This window comes from Ascidiella aspersa, chromosome 9 (genome assembly GCF_963924565.1).
Source record: "Ascidiella aspersa chromosome 9, kaAscAspe10.2, whole genome shotgun sequence".
Taxonomy (NCBI): domain Eukaryota; kingdom Metazoa; phylum Chordata; class Ascidiacea; order Phlebobranchia; family Ascidiidae; genus Ascidiella; species Ascidiella aspersa.
In genome coordinates, this window is record NC_139455.1 from 6194541 (window position 1) to 6218232 (window position 23692).

Sequence of the window (23692 nt, forward strand, 5' to 3'; positions counted from 1 at the left end):
CCTTGTACAATGCTGAACGTAAAAATTGATAATTAAGTGGTGTTGGCCGAAGTACAGCTTGTTTGAAATAAGTTGGTGCCCGATTTAGAGAAAGTGAAACAAAGAAGGTTGATCTGATCTATTGAATAGATCAACATTTTACCATAAACGGCATTCAGACGCAAATATTACACTTTTATGCTCAGTTTTTCGTCAATGAAACCTATCATGTCTAGTAAAAATAGCTTTGCCAAGAGTTGTTTACAGTAAGAAATATAGCATAATTATCCTTGTGATTAATTGTTTTGAGTTTAAAGGATGTCGCAAACGAAAGCGTGACTGAAAATCGCGTCGTAGGGCTGTGCATCCTGTTTTAAAGTCTAGTTTTGTTTTTGTTTTGAGATCGTTGACAAGCAAACAAATTGATTCAGAAGTATTATGTTGGTCCAACAGACTGTTAATCGACGCTCAAATCTCTACTGTTGTTGACATTTTACAAGAATGATGTGCATTTGTTTAAAAAGTTGCATTCTAAAGGACATAAACTAAAAATCCCTTACGATCATTATCATATTTTTGAAAAGTCCGCCGACATCATGTTTTGCCTGCGTAATTGTACGTCTAAGATTTAAAACATTAGCAATAACATAAACCGTTGAACCCAATAGGTACCATTACAACATATACACTCTTAAAATGTTAGTTTATTAGATCTATTTTGGGCTTTTAGAGAGTGTTTTGTATTATCTAGCACAACTGGGATAACCTTTTGCAAGTTTTTTTTGCAAGGTTGTATTTGGTACACACCTCATATCAAACTCAATCTGAAGCGGTTTCTAGCTGTTTATTTTATAAGAAACGGTGAAAAAACAAACAACTTTTAAGCTTGTGCGTAATCTTTAGCAGATTCAGGATGCGATAGAAGACAAATAAATCTATTTAAGAATGCTTTTATTGCTTTGTTATTTTTGAAGCATTTTAAGTAAAGGATAAGATTTTCGAGAACTTTGTTATTCACCTCGAACTAAAGACCCTGAATAACCCGCTCAGACCGTGACCCAAGCCACGAGATTCAAACCAATCAGAGCCGATCAAAGGCCTAAGGGTGTGTCGATGTTTTGGGCAGTCATGTGTGCAAAGAATCTATACGTCACACTGGCGATCTATTTTCGTTTTGTGGAACTCTTGCAAATGACGAAAACTTCACTTGTACCGGCTTACCTGCTTAAGGAGCCAACCGTCTAATGCGCACCTTTATCTGCAACAGCGTTCAATAATTCAGCTCAATGCATTTAGGTGAGCGGGGTCGTCTAAACTTGAAACGATTCGCACGTTATAGGAAGTTGTTAGGTTTCGTTTTAAATTTTAGGAATCTATCTCTTCATTGTGTTGATGACGTCAATTTGCTCGTTGCGCATTTCCTTTAACATTTTCTCAGCTTAGAATGGCTTTATACCCTAGAACGCGAAACCGATGGCTGGCCTTATCGTTTGGTGTAGTTTGATGATTATTTTCTTCTACCTTGGTGAAAGCAAATAAGATAACATGTTCTTGGTCACTGTAAACCCACTTTGGTGAAACTAAATTCAACGTATTAAGGGGTGAGTTGGGTTATTTGAGACGCGGTTAATAGTGGCCCGACGTCTATTGTGACGTCAATCCGACGATTGTTGAGACGTTCATAAACAACACGTTTGCCAAAGAGGCCCGCCTTGCTTATTTTGCTAGTCGCACTGTTTCTTAATTTTCAACAGTGTTGTTGTTGTTTTTTATGATTTAAGCTGAACCTGTTTTCCATTTAGGCGTTGTTTTTATCTTACTTAGCGTTAAATGATAGAATTGCTTGCGTTTAGTATGAGCAACTGGAGAGTAGGTTGCATTTAGCACAGCACAGCACTGGATACAACTGGTAAATTTGGTGAGGTTTTAAAAGTAAGGCGCCGTTTTGTTTTTTTCCTATGTAGGAACCATTGAAACAGTCACTAAAATGACGTTCTTAAATATTTTTTAGAAGTATACATTTGATAAAAAATGAGACAAACCTGTCTGATGTAAACACATGTTTGTTCAGAGATAAACTTTACCATTTCAGTGCAGTTATTTACAGTTTTGTATATATAGGGAAGCTTATATATACAAAACTGTAAAAAACTGCACTATAGGACAGGACTTAAAATTAAATGTTTTGAATGAATACATTTTTGAAACAATTACAGTCGCGAAACAGATCCGGTTGTAAGCCACAGTTAGACAAGAGGATGCAAGGCACGCTGGTATAGTTTAACGACCAATATGAAAAAACGAATGTTCAAATCCTACATTCTGTTTTTGCTTTCAGCAGAATAACTCACAAGGCTCTACGCAAAAACGGCTTAAAAAATGTAGCCCTTAGAGAAAGCGTTTCTGACAAAGGCGCGGCGATTGAAGCGTCACAGCAGGCAAAACATGTACGACGACGGAGAAAGGTACAAGTACAAATGGGTGGTGCTGGCAATGGCCGCCTCTATCAACGGACTGACCTGGGGCATGCTTTATTCGGTCGGCGTTTTCTACTCCGACTGGATTCGGTACTTTGACGCCTCGGCCAGCTACATTTCTCTTGCTGGCGGACTGCCGACCGCCATGTCTTGTTTGGGAGGTAAACAGAATTTTAGAACACTTGTTGGACCTAGTTGCATCGTTGCAAATGCCTTTTTTTGTTGTAATTTACTAAAATATGCGTCAAAAAAATTTAGTCGATATTTTCGAAGTTAGTAAAATAGTGATTTGATGATTATAAAACGATTAGGCCTTCTAACGATATAAAATATATTTTGGTAAGAAACACTTCGCCATAAACATATTATATCAGATACGCTAAAACCTGAACTCAATTCCTACATAGATTTAGTTTGTTGTACTAATTGCAAATGGGCCACTCTTTTAATTGAACCAAGCTTATTCAACATTTACCTAGACTTAAAAGTTAACCTATTTTCCTCAATTTTAAACTGTTTGCTTGCAATTGAAGATGTCCGATAATTTCGGATCGGGGCCGATACCCGATACTTGCTGGTAGTATCGGCACCCGTCCAATACTAGGGTCGGGCATCGGAGCCCGATACGATTCCAAATTCCAATAATTTGCGAACCAATGCAGCGATTCTACCTTAAAAGGTAGTTTTATCAAAAAATAGTAGGTTAGCAAGTCAAGGTAACTAAACTTCACACCTAAGCTAATTTTGGCCTAAAAACCTGGAAAAATTGCATTTAAATAGTCGTGATTTCATCTATTTTGCTTATTTTTGCGCAGCAATGACGTAATTGTTATCGGATCGGATCGCGACGCTTTTTGTCCAAAATATCGGTTTTAGGTATCGGAATAAAAAGACAACATCTCTACTTATAAGGTTGCTTAGATGTCGCCTGCTTTTTTTTGATCGAAAAGTTGACTTGCAGATTAAGCGTTTTTTTTCTAAGTCATGTCTTGATTACGTGTACACAAAACTGCAAAGAAATGAACTTTCGTATCAAATTATTTACGCTCGGCAAACGCCGCCTTTCCATATCGGCTCCTCGGTCCCTGGACTCATGTATAGGCCTACCCACTCAACCAACGCTATACTGGCATCAATTAAACAATTGAAACTTGCGCCTTAAATTGAAACACTTCCACACTCCGATCTTATACCTTTCAACTTCTTCTTTGTTCAGTTTTCAAAGCGGCATTGGTTTTGTCTCACTGCTTATTACATGTCAACACTGATATTAATGTGTACTAGTGAAACATGGCTCATATTAATTAAATTTGAAGTTACCATATTTATCGCATGTTTTGTTCGCTTACAAAAAGTTAAGTGAATAGCTATGGAACCTTGTTATACTTGCGTTTATTATTTGGGTCCCGCATTAAAAGGTTGAGAAGAACTACATTAAATCGACCTATAGTATAAATTCGTTTTGAATTCTACAGGTCCTGCCTTCGGTTTTTTGATTGACAAGTTCGGCTGCAGAGTGAGCGGTTTTGCGGGCGGGGTGATCATGGCGCTAGGCTTGGCTCTGAGTTCGCTGGCCAACACCGTCACACAGCTAATCGTCACCTACGGACTTGTTGCAGGTAAAATCTACTTGTGTCGGCACTAATACGCACTGACGGTGAGATGAAAGTCTAAAGACCACTTTAATGAGATTGAGAAAGTTCGGTTTTCACCTTTTTAGTGTTTTGTTAACACTCGACCTGTTTTAACTTTCTCGATGTAAAAAGATGAGATGGATGATTTTAAAGTAGCCTTGTCAATCAACCAAAGTGGTTTTGTAAGTGCCTTGCTACTTCGTGAACCAGCCAAGTATATAAAGCGTTTAAACGAGACACATAAACCCACACGTATATTGGTTTTGGTTGGTTATTCAACTGTGGCTATAGCCTTTGCTATATATTTTTCTATTTCAATTTGGTCTAAAAGCGCTATGTATACTGAGGCAATGAGGCATGTTTGGCTGCGTGACTCATAAACTCTCCAAAGTGCAATTTCTGTTAACTTAGCTATAGGGTGGTCCATTACTGACAGCAACTTGGACCACAATATCATTTCTGTATTGTCCCCAGGCCATCCACAATAATATAGAAACTTCCAGGGTAATATGTGTATAAGATTTGTTTATATTTTTGAGTTTATTTTAAACGTAGGTTGTACGCTAACTTTGTACGAAACCCGCATATGATATCCAAAGAAATACAGTTTTGACTAATTGAACTTAAACAGTGTTCCGCAGGCCACAAAAATGATATGGTGGGCCACATGTACACGAACCTCCTGGGTTCGGACCAACCGGAATTAAATTATGAAAGCCCTTATTTCGAACGTTATTAGAATATCTTTTACATGCCTAATTCGTCACGTATTCTTTTAAGTTCAACGTTTTGTCAATTCAAACCAAATAGGATACAGTGAAAACTATTCCCACGATTAGACTGGATTTCAGCTATATTTTAGCTTAGGAGTTCGCTCGAGAGGAACAGCTGTTTTAAGATTAAATGTCACAGACGTAACACTGTAACGTCATTCCTCGTTACAGTGTTACGTCTCACAACTCGACGATACTCTATAATCAACTGCAGTGTGCAGTCCGCAATTTTGTTTGCTTGCGTCGCTTTATCATTTAGACATTATTTTACACGCCTGAAATTATTTAGATTTTTATGTAGCCTATAACCGCCCTAATCTTGCTATCAAACAATACATTTGTCATTTGTGTGTTTTTGGAACGAGCGGTCGAAAAAAACTCGAATCGCAAAAGGGCGACAACTACTCTATATTGAACTTGTAAGGATGAGTAACCAATGTGAGGCGAGATCCGAGCTCGATTCTATAGGTCACGGACGCTCCAACTAAAGCACACACCTGTTTCCGCAGAGACGCCAGAAACGGCAAGGCGCGCGTCAAGCATCATTGCACGATATAAGCGCTGCCAGCGTAAAGAAACGCTTGTCCCGATGTTTGACAAATGCCCCTGGACGGGAAAATTGTCGTCGTTTCAGGTTTTGGTGCCGGCCTGGCCGTTTTCTCGGCGAGCAGCGGCATAAACTACTACTTTTCGCGCAACCGGGCTTTGGCGGAGGGTGTTTCGGGCGGCGGCCTTGGTCTTGGAATGTTCACCTTTTCCTACGTGCTTCAGGTGCTCAGCAATAACTTCACGTGGCGGGTAAGTATACATAGTTGTCAAAAGTGTTCAAATAGATGTCGAGTTTGTGGCAGGGCTGCGGAGTCGGGTTAAAGTAACTCGTGTCCGACTCTCTCGACCAAATAAGTAAACCCGACTACGGCCAAATGTGCGATTTCGTCGAGCCCCGAGTCCGGTTCCGACTGTACAGCCTGTACTTCACCCATTTATAGAACTAAAATAAGGCGGATAATCAGAATTCCACTCATGGGGGCGTCATATAACTCATCCATCTACAATATTAGGTTAAAATTATACCACCTTTACAATTTACAGTTTAAGGCCTTATCAGTTTCGACATTTGGAACTGCGCATGCACACGGCGAACGCGGGACTCGTGTAGTCTTACATGGTCTTGCACGGGTCCCGAGTTCGACTATACGCAGCCCTGGTTTACAGTAGGGCGATAACCTCGCATGTCGTCTGAGAAACATGCCATGCCCTTCATGAATTTCAGGGTCCACTTTTCTTGATGGCATCGGTTTTATATCGGTCGTCCCTATATTAACACGAGAAGCACTGCCTGTATCTAAAATATGGTAGCAACTTAATATCACTGTTGCACTAAAAGTATAATATTTCAAACCACCTTTACCCTTGCAAAAAGATATACAAACCTTATCGAATTCAGATATACTGGCGATGCCCTTGCTGGCAAAATAAATATATATTTTTAAATATCGTTGCAAAGTGTATTACTTTAACTAGCATTGCTGGACCAATGTACTGCAACCCAATATCATTGCCAATTATGTACAATTGTGGTGAGTGTCTCCGGTAATTTGTAATTGGACGTTGCAAACTCACAGCATTCCTGTTTAGCCTATATAGAAACGTAATTGTGATAATCGAGGCTTCGTGCTGTCTCAATCTTTAGATGCTATTTTAATATGGTGGCTTGGCCAGGAAAAACGTTAATTACGACTCGAAATGTTTCTAAACAGCGCAATGTTTTTGTCATGGGTATTGCTTCTGGGTAATCGATAATTTATTCTGTCGGTTAGGCCGGGGAATATGCAATAGTAACCCGATGCTACATTCTGTCGGTTATTTGTTCACGTGCCAAGGATGTGTGTAATAAAAATGCTTATCTAAACGTCCTTAAATGGTTAACTTTAATGGTTGCTGTAAGGTCTACTAATGCCACTTTATTCTGCTCATTAGCCCGGTAAATAGACAATAATAACTACGATCCCTTATTTTACCAGTTATTTTTCCGGCTCGACAGGCGATAGGCGTTAATGATCTTAAACTTTATTCAGCTGTTTCGGTCGATAAAAACACATTAGAAAAAATAATAACGCATACTTGTTTCTAAACATGACCAACTTGCGATATCCAAGGGTGCCATGCTGCTGTCAGGGGCGATTAGCCTCCACACTTCAATCTGCGGCATATTTCTTATCCCTTCCAATCTAATCGCGAAACACCCGTTCAACCGATTTGCCGCAAACATTCAAATACCGGCCGCTCCAGATGACGGCTCTGACATAGAAGAGAGTCCTAGAGCCACTATCAGTAAAGAAGAAGAAAAAGACGAGCGTCTGCCCCAAAGGGAGGGGTTCTTTCGGCGGTCCTTTGCCCTTTGGAAGAATCCGATTTTTCTCCTAATCCTCGTGATGGACTTTATTTCGTGGATTGCTCTCTACGTTCCCTATGTTCATCTTATTGAACGCGCAAGGTACATAAACACTCAGGCGTTTTTTTCTCTACTTTTTTTGTCGTTACTTGTTAACAAAATGCCAATGTTTTTTTTTTACCTTGAAGAAACATTTTCAGTGCACTTTTCACGTTGCGCAAGGGCATCTGTATTATATCTGACGTTTCTATTATCGACACGAAAAGCTCTTCCTGTATCTAAAATTACATTCCCAGGCTGGTTGATGTTACTTTTTTATTGTCCTTACTCCTGAGGCCAGATGGATTTTAATGAACCCTTTTGGTTCAATGTGGCAAAATATTAAAAATATTTGTCCTGCAGTCCATTAAACATGAATAACATTACAACATAAAAGTGCATTCCAGTTCAGTACTTTTTGTTCAGTAGGCTAATGCTACATTTGCTTTTCCGTATTTGAAGAAGTCATTATGTATATTTGCTAAAGTTTTCTCCTTTAAATTGGTAAAACTAAAACCGTTAAATTGTCAAGTATTTTGAATAAGAACACTGATTTAACGCATAAAATCACTGTAGGTTTAGAAGAGTGTGCTCCAAAAAAACATCACTAAATGCAACAGGGTACTATCCCTACGATTTAACCGTGGGTAGTACGATACATAGCCTCACTTGTACGACCATAAAGTGACGCTCTGGTAAACCATACAGATATAGGCTATGTCATCAGAGTTGTGAAACAAAAAGGTCTGTGACAATTAGGGCATCCAAGGACCAAAAAGTGTGATATTTAAAAATCGTGAAAAATGCACTAATTGAACCTTTTAGGAAAGCCTCAGGCATACATAAAATGAAAATATTGGCTGAATATTGACAAAACAAAACAAAAAACAGGGATATAAATTTAATAATACTCCCTCTCGAACCCAAACGCTAACCTGCTTTCCAACCCAAAATAATGTGCGTTGTTTTAATGAATATTTTAACGTAGGGGAAAAAGCCTAAACTCGGGTGGGCAACAAAATAATCTTTCGTTCAGGTTTTATAACGTTGTTACGTCACACATTGATGTGTTAATGCCACCCTAAAAAGTTTATATAGTTATTAAATCAACGTACATTAGTTAGGTTAGTGTGCTGGCTAGCGTTTGGGTTCGGGTGGTTCAAGTATTAATAAATTTAATCTTCCAATGCCGATTTGCAAAGTTAAAACAGTGCATTGCCACGACCTCCAAATCCAAAAGTCAGACTTTTCGACACTTTGATGCCCTAATTGTCGTAGGCCTACACATTTTTACTTAGAACTGCATCAATTTCTGACGTTCAGGGTGGCACTTTTATATCGGGTTTTTGTTATTACAATTTTGCTATACACTTACTATTGACTGTACGACAAAGGCGACGATTTCTGTTTACCCTGCAGACAACAAGGGGTAGAGCCTAACCTGGCATCCTGGCTGTCTTCAGCTTGTGGAATAGCGAGTGTGTTCGGGAGACCTTTCACGGGCTTCATTTGCAGCTATTTCAAGCTTAATCCTCTCTGGACTTACTTTACAATGCAGGTGAGGACGTTCAAAGTAGGCTTGTGCTATTTTACTTTGTTTCTTACGGATTTTTTGCCTTAAAATGCTGAACGTTAACATAAACCGTTTATCACTAGTCAGAGCAATTATCATCGATTTTTCACAATATTGTCTTGGAGTCAAGGACATTAAACAAGGTATATTCCCAGAAATTTTATCTCTCGAGCTTTTTCTGGCGATATGTGAAACAAAGTAAGCTACTCTTACTTAGTCTTTTTTCACCGGAGTTGTTGTGGTTTTTGTTTGAAGCAGTGTTTTTCTCTAAGCTGCGCACCAGCGCAAATTGCGACACATAGGATTACAAATTATATTAGAATTAGAATTACCGAATCATTAAAAAAACGAATTTGAAATAGAATTACATTTAGTTAGTCACAATTAATTTCATTTAAATCCCGAATTGTTTTCATTGGAGCATGGTTAATATGCGTGTGCTAATTCCTATGCCTTTTAGCTTAGCATATGTGCTTTTCATACTGTACAAATTACATACAAGTCGTTCCAACTGAAGAGTTTTACTTCAAATTCTTTGTTGTGATCAAGATAATGAAAAAGCCGTAGGACAAAGAAGCATTTTTGGTATAATCCGAATTAGATTAGAACTAGAATTAGAACTAGTAAATAGAGCCCGCAAACAATTAACAAACTAGATTAGATGTAATCTTTCTGCTTTAATTCATTGCATTAGGAAACTATAATTACCTAGTTGTCCAAGTCTGCCATGTACAATAAGGCTAAGACCTAAAACTCCGTAATTAGCCCTTAACCGCCTTTCTGTAGAGCTGAAGTGCAATTTTGGTCTTTCTGGCCGCGCAATTTTTAAACCCATTATACGGCCGGCGCTATGAATACAAGACAATGTAGGCCTATTCGTGAGAGCAAGCCTAAAAAATCAAACCGCAAATTGCGCATTCGCTTCACATGGCCACCGCCGCGAATCTGTTTGGCAACCAAAGTAAAGCTATTGCTAAAAATTCATTGTATGTGTGTTGCAAACCTTGCCAATCTATTAGTTTAACCGTTTCGGGGCCGCATATAATCTAGAATCCAGCCATAATCACCGACAATTGGAAAACTTCGCCAGCTCCGCTCGGTTTAATTGGCTTAATGATATTGATATGCATAATGTTTTTTCATATCGCTTTTTAACTCAGTTTACCTTTTAAGTAAACAGGGTGCATGAGTTCGTCACAGCAACTTTAAGGGTTCACCAAACCGAAAAAAGTTGAAGAGCACTGGCGTAGATTTTATCTAAGTCGCTTAAATATTTGACATTCGTGTTAGGTATTTTGCTCCTTATTCAAGTGTTTGTTCTTTCAGATGATACTCGGCGTCGGAACGCTGCTCAGCCCTTTCTGGTCGGACATATACGGCCTGTTCGCGATCGCCATACTGGTGGGCTTTCTTAGCAACAGCTATGGGATGATAAAGGCAAGCACGGCCCGCATACTGGGCATGGAACGTTTTGTGGACGCATATAGCTGGATGATGCTGTTCGAAGGGATTGGAATATGTGCGGGGCCTGTTATTGCTGGTAGGTTTGCTTGCGAGTTATTTCTGCATTAATAATTAAAACGAAGCCGGCCCTAAAAGTCCAGCGTGTCCAACAGCACGAATAAGACTCAGTTTACTCGCTGTTTTCGGGTTCAAAACAGTTATTTTGTGTTAAACGCCGATTTTTTTAGCTTGTAGATTGTGGAACGCTTTATACTTCTATCGTTTAAAAAACGAAACCTCCAACGGATTAATAGGCCTGTTTAGCTAAAGGAGTAGGCTAAGCGTCGTTTTGCCTAGTTTCATAGGATATATAAGTATTGCCTAAAAATAGGTATAGTAAAATTCTGTTGATATATATACCTTTCCGCGATGTGGTACGGGTGTTTTATATCTTGAGTATTTATTATATAAAGCGGCATATAAAATCTATTTTAATACAGCCTCTTTCGAGTGTTTTATATCTTGAGTAGGCCTATTTATTAAATAAAGCGGCATGTAAAATCTATTTTAATACAGCCTTTTACGAGTAGGCAATTAGGATAAAGCATTAACCCAGCATCGAGCCTAAATCCTTTAGGATTTTTTTCCTAAAATTAAATTTCAATAAAACGTGGATCTTTGTCCACGTGATCTACGTCTAGACCAGCAGTGCTTCTAATCTAAACCTTATTTCGCGATGACACCTATACGAAGTGTAAGGTTAACGGCGAAGGTTTGGTGAGCCAATTGTCTTTTTTCAACGGAGCTTTATCTGCGCAAACAAACCATAGGACAATCATTATTAATTTCGAATTTAATTAATATGACCTTTTAATTAGCGATGACCTTTTAATTAGCCTATTATAAGCCAATTTGCTCAAATTTTTTGAGCAATCTTGCTTAGAACTAGTCTCAACAATTCTAATGATATAAAACTGTCCAGTCGGCGATCCAACCAAATCAGGCAACAACACCTGGGTTGTGAATAACTGTTCTAGACAATTAAGACCAATTTACTTCTTTATAGCCCAATCTTTAGGTTGATCCGATATGGCCAAGAAGGCATTTGATACTAATTATTTCGCAGTATCTCTTGTGTCAAACCTTATACGCCTTGTCTACCTTTTCAGGGGTTATTTTTGACGCGACACAGTCGTACAACCTAACCTTCCACTTTTCGGGATCGCTTCTTGTGCTCTCCGCTCTCATGTGCTTTCTCAAATCGCCCACCGAGAAGTTAAACCGTCGACTTACCAGAAATAAACTGGGGTTGGATCAGCAGACTGGTGCAATGTGAAACAACATGGAAAATTGCCGATGGTGGAAGCGGATGTGTTATCTTTTTATTTTAAAGATCAAGTAGAAACAATATTTATAAACGGTTTAAAAAAAATCAAGCGTACTGGTACTTGCGTTTATATTTGAAAGCAGTGTTTTCTTTTTACCTTCTTCGTTTTTTGCTCATCATGACCCGCACAATACATAGCTGAAAAGCCTTAAAGCTTACCCATTTTACAATATTTTTACCCTACGCTTGCGGAAACTTTGTGAAAGTAAGCAAAAACAGTGCAACGATTAATACGCAATAGCACAACGTCACTATTCGTAAAGTTACAAGGAAGATTTTTTAAACTTACGGTTAACATTGGAGGATATATTTTAAATTTACGTTTAATTCTAAAGTGTTTTTTCCGAACTACTTTGTGTGGAGACTTTGTCCCATGTTTTTTTTTATATGCCTTGTTATAAATAAGACTGCCTTCTTGCAGGCTTTGAGCTTTTTAACGTGAATATTGTATTAGATATTACTAATGTGCCTATACTGCCTACTTATGTAATAGTCGCGTGCGCCGTACGTATTTATTCAATAAATATCAAAATCGGTGGTGAGTACATTAAATAAAGTCAAGTCAGTCATAAAATAGTCTTGTCGAAAAAATAACAAGTAGGCTAAAGCAAGTCGCATTTGTAGTGTTTTATAATGTGCCGGTTACCATTTCGTGTCGTCTGTTACATGAACTGTTGTGTACATAAGTATTCTACCTAGCGTGTGCTGAAGTTGTGCTGCGTAATTGACAGCAACGTAATAAATTTGTTTGAATCCCTAAAAGCGTGAGTGAGGCTACAGCATTCAAGTCAAGTTCTTATCAAAAAAGTAAAGCGTTAAACTATTAAAACTGGTAAACTCGTCCGAATATGAGCAAAAACTCCATACACGCAACTGTCCCAACTTATAGCAAACAAATTGTTTTACGTGCAAAAATTAGGCTAAGATAAATAACCCAATTTTATGAAAAAATTGCTTAATGAAAACATTAATTTTAACCAAAGTAATGTAGCATTTAGCCTACTTTGACGTCACTACACACGTGACCGTTGTCCACTGAAGTGTGATCGCAGCGCCTATATCCAACTGCTTTCTGCATTCATTCTACCTTATGCATCGTACTTAAAATGTCTTACTGATTAGCGACTTGAATCACCGCTTCGTTACATCGTTGTGTTTCAGAGATTTCCGAATATACTCAACGCGCAATTATCTGCTGAGTGGATCGACTTTTCCTAAAATTCAAGAATTAAGGACAGGTATTTAGCGGCCTATTCCTCTGGAGTCAGATTAAGAACAATTGTAAGAGACTAAGGCAGCCGTCGGCTCTCGTATACAGGTTCAGCGCCTACTTTCCCCTAACTACAGCCCTCTCTTCGCTAAAGTAATCGGCCAAGTCAAGTGATTACAACACTGAAATGTCGCCTTCTAGGTGGCATTAAAATGTTTCGGACTTTTTCGTTTGCACTTATTCATCAGGTGGTTGACGTGCCTTGTATAAGCAACTGAGCTCGGTCGTGGTCAAAAAGTAAAACGTAATTTTGAAAACCAAACTTTTTTGATTAGCCTAGCACAAATATTTTATGCTTAAAAGAAAAGTTCGTGGTGTTAAACGAAATCCCGTATGCAAGCGAATACGGCTCATCAAGCCAAACAAAAAAATCTAACGGATTTCAGCAAAGAAATGGCCTAATGGATATATTGCAGTTACATTTTTTTTTACATTTTCTTGCTGCTGCTTTCCAAATTAATTAAAAACTACTTCTTCCTTAACCGAAACCGAAGACTCACCGAACTTGTATTGCAAACACCAACAACACGAGAACATACAGCAGAGTTCAAAATCCATTTAGCCCACATTTCTTGGAAGTTCGTTGCTAATTCGGCGGGGCGAGGACTCGCCATTTGTAACATCACGTATTTTAACGCTTAATATGACCACGTTGGGTACAATAATCAAAATAGCATCTGTAAAGCCTAATGTAAATGCACAAAGAACCACGCTCAATCTCATTACAATTTAAGGAGTTGCTTGCTAAGCAATCTGTCTACAGCGATAGAAATTTACCAGTATGCAGGGTGCAGGCGTTTGGTGAGCCATGAAGCAGGTAATTCTTCGTTTAAGCTTTCCGCAAATTTGGTGAACTGTGTTTATATTTGCTACTACAGGGATTAGAAGAGTTGTATTGTTTTGAACTCTCTATGCTCCACAAAGAGAAAAACCGAGGTTACTTTAATAAACTGTCGGAAATCAGCAAAGTAACTCCGGGCAAAACGTTCCGCACTTCCAACAAAACATCACTCATTGTTGTACTTTATAAAAGTAATCGCTGCACTGCAAAAACAGCAGACTAAATACAGTTTGAAAGTTGTCGTCATGCATAAGCTTGTATCTTTAAAAATGACGCCACACGTTGATTTTACGCGTGACGTCACCGAGCCTAAATTAATTGTGACGTCACGGGTCGCCGACGAGCGCGTGACGTCATTATTATCGTCGTAAAATTCACTTTGTAAGCTTGGGTTGCGCGGCGCAACCGATTGGTTTACCGAGTCGCGCTTTCTTATAATACAAATGACGTCACGCATCCGGTGACGTCATCATGATGGATCGAGCGAGGCGCGTGTGACGTACATTATACGTCAAGGTCTGCTAATTCGTCCTCTAAATCGTCCAGGTCTTCAGTGAAGAGGTTCTCGTCCACGGCAACGTCCTCCTCCTCCTTTGCGGCGCTCCCGTTGGAAAGTCCGGAGGATTCGGGAGCGGAGGCGGCGTCTCCTCCTGCGATGCCACTCGTGGAAGGGGACTCGGAGGCTGTAACGAGTAATAGCTTTTGACGGGTTTCATATGGTAGACAGAGTAAATTCTATATAATCAAAACGCCACACCTGTTATAGGTAAACAACTAAACATATTTTTTTCAATTTACCTCCGGGACAAGGATAACTCATCATGTGCTTTTAATTCTCGCTGGTTGGCTTTTCAAAAACTTATAGGTTCATTTTACAGCATTACCAAAATTACAGCATGCAGCTAAGGAACCACTGCCCACAAGTATCGGACAAGTAGCGATACAATACTTATGACCTTGGCTACCGATATTAACTATCGGACACGACATAAAGCTGTAGTATTAGACGAGTGCCGAAACTGCGAGATCCAAACCTGTCAGGGATCCAAACCCCGCCTGTTTGCCAGCATTCGGATATCTTAAATATAAAGCTTGAAAACAAGAGGAGACAGCTCACCAGGTTGATCCTTTATTCTGTCGGGAGCGGCCTGAGTCCCGGAGGCGTCGACCTCTGTTGGTATGAACATGCCTTCTGAAACTCCAACCACGTTGACATCCGACTCCTGTTCGTCTTTTTCCTCCCTTTTGTAACTATCAGACCAGGAAGAGAAAAGAAGAACACTTCAATTAAACCCATGAAAGATACACCCATTAATAGCAACTGTTATCTAGCCCTTTGGAAGCTGCGATTTAACCAACGATTAGGGCTTCCATATCATTATAGTACACTAAAAAGCCATCGCAGACTCGCCGAATCTGTCGATCAATGATGCAAGCAGGACATGCCAGAAAAACAACTAGTCTGCGGTAAAGTTCGAACTCATGACCTCCAGTCATGCCGGGACCGTCGCTCTACCAACTGAGCTACAAAGGCTCAGAGAGGAGCGAGTCGAGATACGCCAATGGTTGCTTAATTAAACCATTGTAAAGAGCATATGTCCGATAATAGGTTTGTGTCAATTAGGGTTTCCAATAGGGATGTGCGATAATGTCGAATCAGAGCCAAAACCCGATGCCAAGTAGTAGTTTCGGTACTAGTACGATACTAGGGTGTGCTGATCCGATACCAAAATAGATAGTACAGGAATTTCAGACTTGATTTGCGAACCAATGCAGCGATTTTATTTTTAAAATTAAACTTATCAAAACACAGTAGGTTAACAACAGCATGCAACCAAGCTTCAAAAAAAAAAAAAAAAACGCTAAAGCAAATTTTGGCCTAATAACCTAGAGAAAAATATCTATTAGCATTTAAATTTAGTCTTTTGCCTATTTGAGCATAGTAATGACGTCATTTGGTATCCGATCGTATCGCAATATTTTTTCTCCTAATATCGGTCATCCGTATAAAATGTCAAGTATCGGACATCCCTATTTCGCAACAATTTCCTTTAATAATCCTGGGAATTTTGGGGATTTTTTTACACTCATGTGCTTTAAAATACTTTACGTGAAAAAAGGGAAATTAAAAGAGATTTTAAATGCCTCACTGAACCAAATTGTATCAAACCTAAGAACACTACATAGAAGCCATGAAACAATTACAAAAAATGTTGGGGTTGATTTGAATATATTATATTAATCCAGTCTATGAAAGGGAATCGCGTATCAAAATAATCCTTGGACAAGGGTCAAGTAAATAATACTTTGACAAGGAATTCAGTTATTTTACAAATGACTGGTTTACAACACTGGTAGGTGGTTCTGCATTTGCTCCAATGAGATCGCTTGCCATTAACCCACAGTATGAATATTTAGTGGCATGCATAGCAATTTTTTGCTACATATTGCTGACACGAATTCCAGAGCGTAAGGCATTGCTTCTGGGAGCGATATCACATGGATACAATTCGGGGACGTCATCACTCACCTGACGTCATCAGCGTCTGCGTCATCCTCTCCAACCATGTCGGGCTGAAACTCGAATACCTCCCGTCCGCTCACCTGTAAACAGCGAATCACGAGCGTCAACTACCAAGAACTGCTGACAGCAAGGCGTACAGAAACTGGGTCAAGGTATAGCTGCTAAAGTAATAACTACCTACTCACTAAGGCAGTGATTCTCATACTTTTGTGGTTACGGCACCCCTTAAAAATAATAATTCGATTTTCGGCACCCCGACTGAAATTTTTGTTTGAGTAGTTCACTGAAATGTCACTATAAATGGAACTGGAACAACACGATCAACTTAAAACATGTAGAAAAATGTCATTTGATATAATGGTCCTTGATCGTAAACAAATAGTTGTATCAAGAAGCTTACCAATTGAGCAAAAATCGGATTCTTAACAATTCTAAAATAACTATCAGCACCCTTGACCATTAGAATTGACACACAAGGGCTCCGTGGCACCCTTGTTGAGAACCACTGCACTAAGGTAACGACTGACGTTGAAACTTAAATTTAAAAAAAAAGGTAACGACTGACTGCTCAGAACAAAGTGAGTGCTGTGTTTTGGGCGTTGACGTAACTTTTTAACAGTGTATAAACGACAAAATTGTTTCATAGAGCTTAGACATAGCTTAATAGTGACGACTAGAGATGTTCAATAATATCGGATCAGGGCCAATATCCGATGCTGCGTGGTAGTATTGGTACTCTAAGAGTGGTATCTGTGCTTATACCAAATTAATATACGATTTTTAGCCATAATTTGCGATCAAAGAAGCGATTTCAATGCTGAAAGATAAATAAATAAAAAAATACTAATTGGAGGTAACTAAACGTTAAAAGCGATTTTTGGCATGAAAACCTGAAGAAACATTTTCTGTAAAACAGAAAACTCAACATCTACAATGCATCTTTGGTTTAAAACTTTCAAATAAAATTAATTCTTTCGAAATAGTTTTCTTCTCGAATTCAGATGCTTCTAAAAATACTTTTAACAATGTTTAAATCATTCAACCATGATTAGACCAGTAACTTACGCCAAGCAGTCTTCCGGATTTAAAATCTTTGTGACGCTTGTCTTTGGTAGCTCTCAGTGCCTTGATTTTTTCCGCCTTCTTTCGTTTCTTCCAGGCCAAGAATGTCTCTAACGTGACCTTAGAAATAAAAGCAGTCCTTTGAAAATTTTTCTAATAAAAAGTGATTTATTTATCTAATTAAAGACATTGCACAGCTTGTTCTCACTTAAAAAAACTTAATTTAAGCTTAGAGCTTTATTTTCTAAACCAGAATAAATAAAATACTGCAAACTACCCTACCCATTTTGGCAAGCATCAGTTAAGAAAGCCATGGTGAAATTAAACACATTGTTTTGGTAAAATAATTAAGAAAAAAAGGTTCCACGAACTTTTATTCTGACATTTACTCAAAATTGACAGTTTTGCACGATAACAACCAAAAACGATGATTTTTTCATAGTTTATTTGGTCAGGTTTTCGTATGACTGTGGTACTGTTTTTAAGTTTTATTTATTTTAGGCCATGTAATGATATGATCTTACCCTTGTAACTTTGGAACCCAAAGCGGCACGCTCTCTTTCAACAAGGTCTTCGATGGAGATTTTCTCTTTCTGTTCATCCATAGCCTTCTGTTCACTTTTCAGCACAAATCCAGGTGGCAAAGCATGTCTTGTAAGGCAAAACAACAATTCACTTAAGATGTAGAAATATTTTTTATTATTCACTATAGATAAACTTGGCCATAAGACCCAAATAAGAACATAAACGTCGAAATAAGACTTAAATGGCCAGAACCAAGCCTAAGACACATATTTTAATCTAACCTCAAACACCACCCCTAACTTCATTGCTAACTCCCTTAAAAAAGCGTAACCCAGTTCATTAACCACTACCAGAGGCAAACGTTCTGGTGCCAAACCAGCACCAAACGGGCGATGCCAAACCGATGTCCCCTGATAGTACCATTCCCTCCCCTATAGTTTCAGGCGTTATTTTGACCATTTAAGCCTTTCAAATTTAGGGCGTATTTCGACAGGTTGAGGTCTAGTTCGGACGATTTAGATCTTATTTTGTCGTGTAAATTACTGTGCATTTGGCTTTGTTATTTCAATGGTCTTATTACTACGGTACTATATTTCTTTTCTGCTTTCGATATTGTTGCTTTGTAGGTCCTATTGTGTGTTCCTAAAAACTTGAGGCTAAATGATCAAATTTATTTGCAAGAAATCATAGTTTGGTGGAAAAGTTTTCTTACTTGTAAATACAAGAGGTTCCATTAGGGCAACTCCAAAACCAGCCGTACTTCTTGTTTTCAATTGCTTGAATGAAAAATTTACAGACCTAAAAAAATAAAATGAGGGCTGTAAAATTTAGATAACAAATATTTGATCTGTTTTAGGTAAAAAAAACAACATTTGGTTTAATGATTGGGTAAATTTAACAATAGCAAAATATGTTTGTGCATTGAGAGTATGTGGCATGTACATTATAAAGAATTGTGGTAAGAAAAAGTAGAAATAATACAGCAGAAAAACAACCAGGATTTTGTCTAGTTTTTTTTTTTTTTTTGATTAACAAAAGTATAACAACTGCATTGATTTTGTATAACCCTTAGAATCTTACTGTATACCCAATACCCAACTGTATGTTATTTAAAAAAAATTACATCGTTAAATTGAATAACAGAGTTTTGGCTGATTATAGGAAGGACTGAGTTCTGCTATGTACAGTGTGTGGTGTACCGTAGCCCTTCTAATCACGTTAAATAAAGTACAGAACTAACAATTTCGGTGTGTTGTTTCTTTTTATTTCCTTCTCCGTGTTTCTTTTCCACTACATCTTTCAGCTTGTCCTCATCCCACTTGTCCATAGTGTCTATTGAAATGGAAAATAAAGTTTTTGTGTGTATGTTATGCAGAAGTATGTAGACAAATTCAGTAAACACTGGGAAAATGCAAAGTTTGGCGATCAAAATATGACATTGTAAGTTACTGAGGTCAATACAACACTAACGTACCATGGTAAAAATACTCTGTAAGAACATTCACCACATAGACAAACAACCATAATGAAGTTATGTTTTATGGAAAAGGCAAAATTCTTCTGCAAATAGCCCTCACCATTTTCCAAGCCTTCTTCCTTTCCATCAGAGTACAAACTTCTCTTTTCGCCCTTGCGCTCGACGGCGAGGTCGTGCGAAAACTTACATTTGTCACCTTTCCCACACTGACCTTGCTTGAAGAAGGCACAGAGCACCGATTTGGGGTCAGCCCCTATAAAAAAGAATTCAATCAGACAATAAAAATGGCTACCTAACACAATGCTTTGGGTAATTGTGAGAAACTGAGCATTAGTGTGAAAGTTTGCATACAAAAAGAATGGGCACAGAACATAATTGTTAACAGTAATTAAAAATATTATTTTATTGCATGTAATTTAAAATTTAGATTTTAATAATTATTCAATATCAATTAAAACAGCTGTTAATTGTCTGCATTGTTTTTACTTCAACGTTTTGAGAACCTATCCAAATCAACTTTATCTCGGTAACAGCTACTGTATTGGAATGGTAGTGACACAATAAACTCTCGGGGGGAAAATAAGAGAAAAAATGCACCCCCGAAAAACTAAACATGAGTAACCCTAAAAAGGCAAGCTGGATAGACTGTTAAAACATTGGAAAATAAAAACCCATTAACGAAAAAAGCTGTTTTAATTAACATAATGCCTGGTGGCAACTGATAAATAAAATTGCCTATATAATACAACAAACACGTATAAAAAAGAACCTTTGCCAATTTTTTTTTGCACAATAGTCGGTTTAAACAAGTCGTCCAACTCGGCCTGCTTCTTTTTCTCCAATTCCCGCTTTTTCTTTTCATCAGCACGTTGTTGCTCGAGCTTTAAAAAAGTTATAATAATGAAGAAGGTGCTAATGCAGGGATGTCCAACTCAAACATGCCGACGTGCCAATTTTTATCTTATAACTTGTTCCTGTGCCAAAGTTTAGTAACTACTTTCAAATATTACAAGCACTTTTTAATGAGTAATAAAAATGCTTATTTGCATGTGAAAAACATTTCTTTATTTAATCAAGCAAACCATTCATATTTGACAAAAAGCTTGTATAGGCTGATTATGCGAATGCTAGCCTCCACTACAGTATAATGTTATAATATCCGAAGTAATTGTTAGTTGTCGTAATTGTAGCAATATTGCTTAATATTGCTTAATATTGTGAATAAACAATGGCAATTGGCTGTATAACAAATTTAGATTTTTTTGACAATTGGCTGAATAACAAATTAAGTACTTTGGCTAGGGCTTGCGTGCCATTTTTTATTAGGTCGCATGCCACATTTGGCACATGTGCCGCAAGTTCGAAACCCCTGTGCTACTCATCCAGGTAATCTTTTAAAAATCCTAACTAAAAAGGGCATGAATGTTTTTTTTCTACCATTGTTAAGTTCAAACAGTTGGCCTTTGTTTAAACACAAATTGTTCACTGCTGAAAACATAAAACAAATTATTTACCTTTCTTGTACTAGGGTCGCCACCAAATTTCACTTGCTGGTTTACATGCTGCACAAATTTCTGCTGTTTATTTCCTTTCTTGTTCTTCAAGCCAAAAGTTTTGTCCTGTGGATAAGATTATTAACAATACACCATCAATTTTTAATCAATTTCTGTGATTTAACTTTTAAATGTGTATTAAAAACCATGTGGTTTTGCTGTGGTATTAAACCAAAACGCTTTGGAAGGTTCAACTCAGAAAGAGCTAGATTTGTTTTGAGAAGGGTTAGTCCTTCCAATATATCCCTTAAAAAGTATATATTATCATACCAAAAGTGCTGTGTGCAATGAACGTTATATGACCACTTAAATGAAAAGTCTGAAAAGTTTATCAACAAACACCTAATGATTATTATCAACCCAGCATTGAAAGTAGGGATGTCCGATGAATAAAATACCAAATAAGAATAATATCGGATCAGAGTTGCTACCTCATGTCAGGTGGTGCGATCTGTAATTATCCAATACTAGAGCATTACTTGTGCTGATGTAATACCAAATTAATATGGGAATTTCAGCCATGACATGTGTTTCAACCCAATGATTTCCATGTTTAAGGTTAAACAATCAAAAAATAGGAATAACAACACGATGTATTTGAAATTTTTAATTTCATAGTAATGACATTATTTTTTATTTGGTTGCAATATTATTTATTAGGGTTGGCAAGCCTGTCAATTGACCATACTTTTTTTAACCGGTCAAATACTCATTTTGGATTCAAATGTTGTAAATTTGAGTTTTTAATAATCTTGATTGTAACTTTATTTAAAGAATTCAAATATGATATGGTAGGGTTTACCTGATGCAAACACATGATCTATGGTAATTAATAACAAAGTATTTGTAATAGCAAAGTAGATTTATTTTTGTTTAAAATAAATGCCTGATTGCATGTATATGATGAATCGCGTTTGACTAAAAGGAAACACTAGCTGGTGTATACCACAATCTGAGGCTACTTAAAAATTTAGAAGAACCATATGCCTTATGTCCAGTGGACCCTGGTGATGATTTAGATCAGTGAGGTCCAACTACAGGCCTATGGCCAAAGTTGGCCCGCAAGTTACGCTGTTTTGGCCCGCGAACTGATAGTCAGCTTTTTATATCACTTCAATTTTTGTTTTTTTGTTATTGTAATTGACAAAAGAAACAATGATCCTTTGTGGTTTGTAGCACCACTAAGCAAAAGTATATAAAATCACATGTAATGGAACATTTATCGTATTGCGTTAACTTAAAATGTGTTGCCGACCGTAGCTGAAAAAGCTGTAAATTCCATAAAGTTAGTATATACACCATAAATGTATAAAGCAATAAGCCTAAGAATGTGGTGAGGAGTGAAAATATTTTTTTACTGATGCATTTATCTGTTGTTAAATTTCGGTAATAAACTTGTTGGCTTAACTTACTACTGGTGGTTGTAGTAATTGTAAAATATACTACAATACTGCTATAGTATTGCTTGGAAGATGGGCATGGTTTTGCAAAAATTCTTATTGATAGTCAAAAAATAATTGTTTCTGTTTTATAAACCATTATACCTAAGCCAAAATGTTCATATATTTATTTAAAATTAAAATCAAGGTTTATGTTTAACTTCAATTGCATTAAAAATAGAGTTAGCTCCACCAGGCAACATATCAATAGATAGAAATCGCTCTTCTGGTGTAAACGAGGTATAAACCGGCGACATCTAGAATTATTAATCTACGTTTTTTCAATTTTTTACTTCTCAGTATATAAGATGGCTAACGCACTCTCGTTTTAATTATTAACCCTGATGAGGTCAGTTGGTATCTGATGACGAAACATCGGTTTATATTTTGTTTACACCAGAAGAGCGATTTCTATCTATTCAATTGCATTATGATAGTGTTTATAGTAATTGACCAATATTTGAGCTATTTGACGAGTACTTGAACGGTCAATATTTTTATGGGCCGGATTTAATTTGACTGGTCAAATGCCCAACCCTATTATTTATACAAAGGTATTGGTATTGAAACAAAATAAAGTATCAGACAATCCAAATTGGGAGTATATCAAACACATTCAAACTATTAATATTTTTTTCATCCTAATCAGATACAAAGAAATTTATTTCTTATTTTAGGTATACAATAAGACTGTTGTATCAAGTAGTAAGTACACAAGATTGAGATTTCTGTAGGTTGTTTTGGGTAGCAAGTTTTGACAAAGTTTCATAAGATTGTCTCCAAATCTTTCCGAATTCACATAATTCCTATAAATCCTTTCTGTCTTTTTGCCAGTCCCTTTATTTATTGTTGGTTGTGCAACAGTGCCTTGGTTCATATTCAAATAATTAAAAAGAAATTTGGTAAAAAACTAACTTAGTAATGCCAAATCAAAAAGAAGTTCGTGGATTATGGATACAAGACAGCTGTTAAACAATAACTATTTACATTTATTTAGATATACAATTAGAAAATAATAGTTAACTATTAACGTTAACTTCATCCACGTAAAGCAACGAAATGTAGTTTAACACTACAAATGTTACAGCAGAAGTAAAAACAGTTCAGAGGAAGGCAGCATGGCGTTAGATTTAAACCACAACATTACTCCAAACTCTTAACTTACCTCGATTATTTTGTCCTTTCGTTTTTGTTCGGTCTTATTGCTCGCCTTCTGTTTTTTCGGTGGCATCTTGGACGTATCTTTGAGAAGTTAAGTTAAACTCGAAATCACTGCGAATCAATCTTGCCGTAAATTTCCA

General features: G+C 37.4%; 2 protein-coding genes across 2 annotated transcripts; one reads left to right on the forward strand and one right to left on the reverse strand.

Annotated features, from left to right (window-relative positions):
• The first annotated feature begins 1454 nt into the window (after positions 1-1454).
• On the forward strand, positions 1455-12758 carry LOC146132075 (monocarboxylate transporter 13-like). Its single transcript, XM_083396833.1, has 7 exons — positions 1455-2617; positions 3932-4075; positions 5498-5661; positions 7023-7360; positions 8717-8855; positions 10197-10410; positions 11483-12758. Exons 1-7 carry the CDS (start codon positions 2425-2427, stop codon positions 11647-11649), a joined length of 1359 nt encoding a protein of 452 aa, XP_083252959.1. The 5' UTR covers positions 1455-2424; the 3' UTR covers positions 11650-12758.
• Positions 12759-13474: 716 nt separating this feature from the next.
• Positions 13475-23687, reverse strand: LOC146132076 (zinc finger CCCH domain-containing protein 15-like). The gene is made up of 11 exons (XM_083396900.1): positions 23557-23687; positions 20914-21018; positions 20169-20280; positions 19500-19652; positions 19163-19254; positions 18635-18720; positions 17922-18048; positions 17401-17517; positions 16342-16415; positions 14929-15062; positions 13475-14494 (listed from the first exon to the last, which is right to left on the reverse strand). Exons 1-11 carry the CDS (start codon positions 23620-23622, stop codon positions 14316-14318), a joined length of 1245 nt encoding a protein of 414 aa, XP_083253026.1. The 5' UTR covers positions 23623-23687; the 3' UTR covers positions 13475-14315.
• Between the last annotated feature and the right edge of the window lie 5 nt (positions 23688-23692).